Source organism: Cnephaeus nilssonii (assembly GCF_951640355.1).
Source record: "Cnephaeus nilssonii genome assembly, chromosome: 12".
Taxonomy (NCBI): domain Eukaryota; kingdom Metazoa; phylum Chordata; class Mammalia; order Chiroptera; family Vespertilionidae; genus Cnephaeus; species Cnephaeus nilssonii.
Genome location: NC_137083.1, coordinates 8,570,973 through 8,579,272, shown reverse-complemented (window position 1 = coordinate 8,579,272; position 8,300 = coordinate 8,570,973). Strand labels below are relative to the sequence as shown.

The window sequence follows — 8,300 nt, the reverse complement described above, 5'->3', positions numbered from 1 at the left end:
TAGGGCTGATTCAGATTAAGTTGCCTTCTGCCTCCTTCTTGTTTCTTTTGTTTCCACTGTTCTTAGTTTTTATCATCAGCATTGCTGATCTCCTGTTTCAAATAAAAAGACACACTCATTTAAGAACACCCACAAGGAATGTAACACCCACCCAAACTGATTGGCTCGGGGGACAGGATACTGCCATTTCCAGCCGGGAAAAGGTGAAGGGGACACACGGCAATCGGACGGCCACGTGCGGGAGGAGGGGCCGCCTTGTGGTTGGTGCCCGGAGGGGCTAAATCCCTCCAATCGGCACGGGCCCCGCGGCGGAGGAGGGGGCGCGCTCCGAGGAGGGCGGGGCCCGCGACCTGTCCATCACCGGGTCCTCGGGGCGGCAGCACCTACCACACCGCCGGTACCTTATCGGGGCGGGACCGGGGCGCGAAGGTCTAGGCTGGAGGAGGCGGGGCCAGAACGGCTGGAGCCAATCCGCCGCGCGGCACGAGGGGGCGGGGTCACCGCGTGCGACCCAAACACACGGGCCCGGGCTCAGCCGGGACCCGCGAGGCTCCTCGGCCTTCCGGCTCCGGGCTCGGCCGCCTCCTCCCCTCCTGGGCACCCCCACCCGCGTGGGCCACGCCGCCCCCCGCCCCTCCTTCCCTGGGGCAGCGCGGCGGCGGTTGCCGGGAAGCGCGCGCCGTTCCCGACTCCTCGCCATCCCTCCCCTCACGCGCCACCCGTTTTTCCTCTTTCTCCGTTAATAACAGCTGGGCGGCTGGGGGAGGAGGAAGGTGGCCCCGGCGGAGTCTGGGCGGGCGCCTCCCACTCACCCGCGAGCCGCCGTGCGAGCCGGAGGATGGCGGCGGTAGCAGGGGCCGCCCGGGAGGAGGCGGTGCCGAGGCCCGCGGCGCAGAGCACGGCGGCGGCGGCGGCAGAGAGCGGCAGCAGCCCGTCGCGGCGCAGCAGAACCGAAACCAGCGGCAGCCGGACCGCCACCTGAGCCGCCCTTCCCGCCGGAGCGAGCGAGCGGCGCCCGCCGGAGCCCGGACCTCCTTCCCACCCGCCTCTCCGCGTCTCCCGCGCCCGCCGTCCCCCCGAGAAGGAGAGCGCGCCGGGCGCCGACCGCCCCTCGGGGCGCGGGGAAGAGGCCCTGGACGTGCGGGCTTCCCTGTGGGCCGGCCGCGGTGCCTCGGCCCTGCCCTCTCGCTCCCGCGCTCGCTCCCGCCCTCCCGGCGCTCCGGGCGCTGCGCGCGGGCCCGGCCCGGGGCAGGGCGGACATGGGCGCCAAGCAGAGCGGCCCGGCCGCCGCCAACGGCCGCACCCGCGCGTACTCGGGCTCCGACTTACCTTCCGGCAGCGGCGGAGGCGCTAATGGGACCGCCGGCGGCGGAGGGGCGCGGGCCGCGGCCGCCGGGAGGTTCCCGGCTCAGGTGCCGGGCGCGCACCAGCCCAGCGCCTCGGGCGGCGCCGCGGCGGCCTCGGCGGCCCCGCGCAGCCGCTCTCTCGGCGGGGCCGGGGGCACCGTGGCGTCGGGGGCCCGCGCCGCGCAGTCCTCCTTCAGCATCCCCAACAGCAGCAGCGGCCAGTACGGCTCGCAGGACTCGGTGCACAGCAGCCCGGAGGACGGCGGCGGCGGCGGCGGCGGCAGGGACCGGGACCGGCCGGCGGGCGGGGGCCCGGGCGGGCCGCGCCTGGTCATCGGCTCGCTACCAGCTCACCTCTCGCCGCACTTGTTTGGAGGTACGGCCCCCTCCCTCCCTCCCTGGCTCGCTGGCTCCCACGGCGGCACGTGGGCCGCGGCTGCGTTTATTTTCGCCTTCTCCTTTTCTCCTTCAGCCCGAGCGCTGCCGGCCGCGGCAGCCTCCTGGGAGGAAAGTCGCCCCTGAACCCCCAGGACGCCGCTCGGCCAGACCCTGTAGTGTTTGCTTTTCCCACGTGTGACCCTCACCTCCTAGCGGCTCCCCTGCGCGGGGAGAGCCCTTGCTTTCCCCGGAAGGTGAAAGGAGCAAATGGTGTTTTCTAACCAACCGACGCAGCAGTCCTGGTGCTTGTGGGTTTTGGTATCAGGAAGTCAGAAGACCCGTTGCAAAATGTAGTTCTATCTTGGGACTCGAGTGGTGAGCAGTTTTTAAAGGCCCAAAAGTCAGAGGGTCTCACGTAAACTCGAGGTATTTGAAAATGGAGGGAGTGACCTCCTTTGGGTGGTGGTTAATATAAAACTAATTCTTAAATTTGCAAATAGTCCCACCTCTACTATGCACACTTGAATGGGATGGATGTATTCATGGAAAGTGTATTTTTAACCCCAGTAAACGTCTACTTTAGATACTGGTTCATGTGAGTCCTGCTTAATTGGGACAGCATCTGAAACATTGAAAACAGTTTAAGGGGAGAGATTAGTAATGGTCACAGCTCTGCCCACAAGGTGCAGTTGGAAGCCTGGGTGCAAAGCAGTGTCGACTTGAGTTCAGGAAAAGTCACTTGTGAGGAATGGAAATTTTTAGTAGCAAAGTGATGTGTTTTTATGTAGAAACGGGAGGAAGGGTGCACTTGATTTGAGGAAAATGAGTTTGAATTGTTCAATTATGTTTTATGGTGATCATCTCTACCTCAGAACAGCTACAGTAAATGAATCAAGACACCCCTCTCTTCCCAGTTCATGGGGGAGGGGGAAAAGAGTTAGGTCTGGTTAGAGATACTGTAGAAGGTAAACATTCCCATCTCATTGCATTATGTATCTTGATATGACATTTACAGCTGAGCACAGATAAACTGCACACACCATCCCCTCCATTTCTGTGCCCTTTTACTTCATGTTTATAAACGTGAGAAATTTGAGTAGACAGTTGGTAAAGTGGGATGTCCAATAATGTAATTCAGCTATCTGTGCTGATGTTCTGTACTGTCAACCTTCACGGTGGCATAAATTAAAAATGGGAATGTCATGTTTAGTTTTTTCCATCTTTTCAGTACTGCTTTGCACATTCGGTATAAAACAACTCTTTACCTTATTTCAATAACTTGTTATAAAGTCATTTTGCTATGTAAATAAAAGTACTTAATGCTTCCTAAAATTGGGCCAGTTAAAAAAAATTGTGTGTTTTTTTTTTTTTTAAGAACTAGCGTTTTCCTTCCTTTGATTTGATTATAATAAATGCAGTTGAAGGTACTGTAGTCACCACAAGGAGGAATAACAAAAGCCAGTTTCTTGAGAATGGGAGATTAGTACAACAATAAAAGATAAGCTGGTTTAAAAAATATTTCTTTTTTAAATGAAAACTTGTATTTAGCAGTTAGGATCATCAAAAGATGTATATTTAAAGCTTGCTAAAGAAGGGGAAGTAGGAAAAGGCTTGTCAAATTAATAGTTCTTATTTCTTTAGTATACTGATTACTGTCTTTATTCTTTTTTTTTTTTTTTTTTAGGGCTGATATTCTTTAACAAAGAGTCAGTGTACCTGTATGGGTTTATTTTCTTAAAGTAAATACATTCCAGTCAGAGGACAAATAATTGGCACCCATGCTATTAAGTCATAGTAAATTAGCAAATGAAAAAGACCTAGTTCCTGAAAGTTGGAGAGGTAAAGCATTCATCTGTTTTCTTATCTAAGTCCCTAGATTTTTGCGTTTAGTTTTTTTAGTACCTTTGTGGTTAGGGTAGTTGGGCCTAGCAGCAAAACAGTGAGGAACAGTGGCAGCCTTTCTTAATTAGGTCTTTGTAGAGAATGAGCCTAATGACCTAAGGCATCTATTGTATGCAATTAACTTTTTCTTCTATGCATTTAGAAGGATTCTTGAAAAACTTGAAAAGTGCTTGTACCTTAAGTCCTAGTTGAAACCAGAAGATAAAATACACAAGTAAAACCGAATCTTTCCAGTGACATTTGCTTCAATGAGATTTTTACCTCTATTTCAGCGGATGAGTTTGTCAGGGAAACTTTATAGAACCATATTTCTCATTATCCTGAGGTTTAGGGAGCCAGATGATAATTCTTATTTAGAAATTAGACTTGACTATACTTCACATTGATTTAATTTTTAGTATGTATTATAGAATTAATGTTTATTCAGTTACAAAGTGTACAAATGTGCATATATAAAGTAACTCCATCTGAGTAATGAGTGAAGGAGTATTTCTGAATTAGTGGAAATTTATTACTGTAATTCTATAAAACTTATTTTTACTGATGTTTGTATTAATATTTCCTAGTAAGAAAATTTGATACTAATAAGATTCAGAATTATTCTCTTATGGGCTGTCAGGTAATTTATAGAAAAGGAAAACCTAAACCAGTACTATGTTTGTTTGTTTTTTTAAATTTGGTAGTTTTAGCAAGGTGAATTGTTTTGGTTCCATCATAATGAATTACCAGATTAAATGAGGTGCTCTGTGTTGGTTTGTTTTGCTCTCTTGGACATGTATTTTGGTGATGTACACTCCTTTAATTCTCTCTGTCTAGAGAGAACTAGTAGAGGTGCTTAATACAGATGTTTTAGTTTACAGAAATTTCCTAGAACTGAGTTGTTGGATAACACATCAGAATGTTGTTATAATACAAACAGGAGTGTTTTTTGTTTTTGTTGAATATATTTGTATTGATTTCAGAGAGGAAGGGAGAGGGAGAGAGGGATAGAAATAACGATGAGAGAGAATCATTGACCACCCGTCCCCCTGCATGCCCCCTCGTGGGGACGGAGCTTGAAACCTGGGCGTGTGCCCTGTCTGGGAATCTAACCAAAACCTCCTGGTTCATGGGTCAACGCTCAACCCCTGAGCCACATCGGCTGGACCATACAGGAATTTTAGGTGAGGTAGGTTTTTCTTGTGTTTATGTTGTTGTTTTTTGTTAGTTTCAGACTTCTGAGTTTAATAGTATTAAAGTGAACAAAAGCCTTCTCTTGTCTATCACCTTTGTTTACAACAGGTCTTAAGGGTATAGTCTAATATTTAAAAATTTAGTGGTATCTCACAGGATTTTTTGACTTTATTTTATGTCTACATTTTTTTCTGCTGTCAAGTTGCTAATGTTCATAAAGGTAATTATTATAGGTGGTAATGATCCAGTCTTTAAGATCCAGCAAGGATGAGGGAGCTAAATTGGACTATAAAAATATACCAGTGAACAGATATTATGTGGGTTTCTCATAAAATATTCATGAGTCTGAGAGTGAAAATGTAAAATGAATTAATCTAGACAATTAACCGGTGGGACTGGATTGCTTTTGACTTCTTCCTGATTGGCTTGAGTTTGTTTGGGTGTGGTGTGCCCCTGAGTATTTCAGTAGGCTGATTGTAATTCAGGTGCCACCTGTTATCTAAGAAACAAGCTTCTTTATATTGAAGGAATGTGGGTTATCTCTTAAAACTGAATATGTTAAATAAAATCTGTATTTCTAGGCAGATTTATTTATCTTAATCTTTAAGACAGATGTGGGTTTATTGTGATTAATCTACTTCCTATTCTTGAATGTTCTTTTATTCAATTGAAGACTTTTATGGGGTGTGACAGAAGAAAATGACACTTCTAATGACAACTCATCACTCCCCAAAAAACAACTCTGGTGATTCGTGTTTCTCACTTGTAATTCCACATAGTTTAAACTCTGTAGGCGATACCTTGTGTTTTATGCTTTTTTTAAATGCTAAAGTGTGGAAGCTAAGTTTCGGCTTTGGGAATGTTTTGAAAGTGCAAGGTGGATGGTGGGCTGCAGGGAGGAGTGGTTTGTGTTGCACTGGACATCAGCTGATAGGAGCTGCCTGGCCTAAGGACGTTTGATGCTTTGCTGGCTGCTAAGCCACTCAGAGCTCTGCTGTTTCACCAATAGATAGTGTCTCCAGCAAGTCCTCTTGCCCCCTTCAATTTGATTGTTTTGCCTGGTAATTAGTAAGTAAGTTCTTATTTATTTCCTGGTTACCAATAACATTAATTAGATACCAGCTTGTGTCTATAAGGAGAATTGCCTTAATGTTATACTTACTTTATATACTGGTGTAAGTACAAATGGGTATATTTAGTAACTAGGTTAAAAGAGAAGTATAGGAACTGCTTTATGTAGCAGAGTACTTCCTAAATGTTTTAATTTTGCATGTACTTGACTGGCATTAACTAATGAATTAAGTTTGTTTTATACTTATTGAACAGTTTAGAAATTGGGGGAAACATGCCCTTTGTATGAAAAAAAAGGCTCAAAAATGCCTTATGGGTGATGCTTATTAATAAATTACTACAAGTTTAGCTGCCTAAAACAGCATATATTTATTTATCTCATAGTTTCTATGGGTTAGGAGTCTGGGTGCAACTTAACGTGGGTTCTCTGCAAGAATGTAATTAAGGTGTTGGCCAGAACTTGGATTGTTATCTAGAGACTCAATGGGGATTGGGTCTGCTTCCAAGCTCCCTCTCTCCCTCAGGTTGTTGGTAGAACTCATTTCCTCATAGTTTTAAAGCTCAGGAGAGCTTGCTTCTTCAAAGACAGCAAAGGAGAGCGCCTAGCAGGGTGGGCTGGTGCTGCACTCTTATGTGAATACTAGCGTACCGGTGGGGTCCCTCGGCCTGGCCTGTGGGGATTGGGCCGAAGCTGGCTCTCCAACATCCCCTGAGGGGTCCCGGATTGTGAGAGGGCACAGGCTAGGCCGAGGGACCCATCTGGTGCACAATCAGGGTCAGGGAGGAGTCATGGGAGGGCTCCAGGTGTGTCCGGCCCATCTCGCCCAGTCATGATCAGCCAGACCCCAGCAGCAAGCTAACCTACTGGTCGGAGCGTCTGCCCCTGGTTGTCAGTGAGCATCATAGCCACTGGTTCAACCGTCAAAGGAACAGTCAGATGAACAGTCGGACACTTAGCATATTAGGCTTTTATTATATAGGCTAGGATGTAGAAGTGATCACACGCAGCCCATTGGTTAGAAGCAATTCACTGGTCCTTTTAACACTCAAGACAGAAAGGCAGGGATCAGCGTGGACAACCAGTCTGTCTGCCACATTGATTATAGACTTAGATTGACCAGCTAAACATACAACTGTTCTAATTTCAAACTCAGTTTTTATTTACTTTGAAAAAGCAATGATGTGTGTGGTAAGTTAGTTTAGTAAACAGGAATTGATTCCATTCGGGGCTGGGCGTTGTGTTGTTAGGGGTTCCAATATGGGGCTGCTTCCTGGTCTTGCTGAGCTCTGGTTGAGATTGTTATATACAAGTGCCATGATAGGACTATTAACAGTGCTTTGTAGGGTATCATTGTGTAGGCCAGTGACGGCGAACCTATGACACGCGTGTCAGCACTGACCGCTGAGGCGGCCGCATGCCGAGGATGAAACATTTGCGAGATAATGTTTTTTCCTCAAAGTGACACACTACCCGAGTTATGCTCAGTTTTTTGGCAAAGTTTGACACACCAAGCTCAAAAGGTTGCCCATCACTGGTGTAGGCAGTCAAAGACTACTTCCAGAGCAAGGTAACATTTGAACTGTTTTGAAGCATTTAGAAGTTTTATGCAGAAAGGATACTACAGATTCAAGGAAGCACCCACAAATGCCTCAGATTTTTATAGGGTGTACTAAAGATTTAAGTGTCTCTAATTGTAAGGTGCAAGGAGGAATGATGAGAACATGAAACTTGAAAAATAGGTTTGGACCAATTGCAGAAGGATTTTATAGTACTCTAAGTTGTTTAAGCCTACCAAGTTTAAAAGCAGGTTAAGTCATGATCAGGCCAAGGGTACCATTACCGTCAGTTAATGGTCGGTGGCAGCTTCCCAAGAAGTATAGTGCTCAGCCTTGAAAGCTGTATACAGCACTTGTTAGGAGCGGAGAGTGGTAGCAGGAAGATAAGCTAGAACTTCTTTAGAATACTAGAGGCCCGGTGCATGAAATTCATGCACGGGGGTGGGGGGGTCCCCTCAGCCCAGCCTGCACCCTCTCCAATCCAGGACCCCTTGGGGGATGTCCTATAAATATTTCTCTCTTCTCTGCGTCCAGCGTGGCTAGAGAGCAGTCTGGTTCCTGAGTAGGGGTGACGGGGGATTGAGAAAATGAAAGAGACAGACACAAATACAGTAGGGAAAGCTGGGACTGGGTGGGACCACTGTCCTCCGATGGAGAGACGGACCCAGAGCCCATACAACGTGTTTATTTTATACAGCAAAAACCAGGAAGTTTTACTAAAGCCCAAGACAAAGGAGATTATGTGCATTCTTGTGGGTTCTTTGTAATCGTCACTTCTGTTTGTTCCTGGTGCTTGGCTGAATTTAGATAATGAAACCCATCCCCTGGCGTCTGGGCTAAAGGTCAGGCTGACAACACTCCTGCGTCTGGCAA

General features: G+C 47.6%; 1 protein-coding gene across 1 annotated transcript in view; it reads left to right on the top strand.

The window, feature by feature from the left end:
- The first annotated feature begins 533 nt into the window (after nt 1-533).
- The window catches only part of ZNRF2 (zinc and ring finger 2), a 67,258-nt gene continuing 59,491 nt past the window's right edge, over nt 534-8,300 (top strand). The window contains exon 1 of the mRNA XM_079786153.1: nt 534-1,722. Within this exon, the coding sequence (XP_079642279.1) occupies nt 1,260-1,722 (463 nt within the window). The 5' untranslated portion in view covers nt 534-1,259. The remainder of the gene's footprint in view (nt 1,723-8,300) is intronic.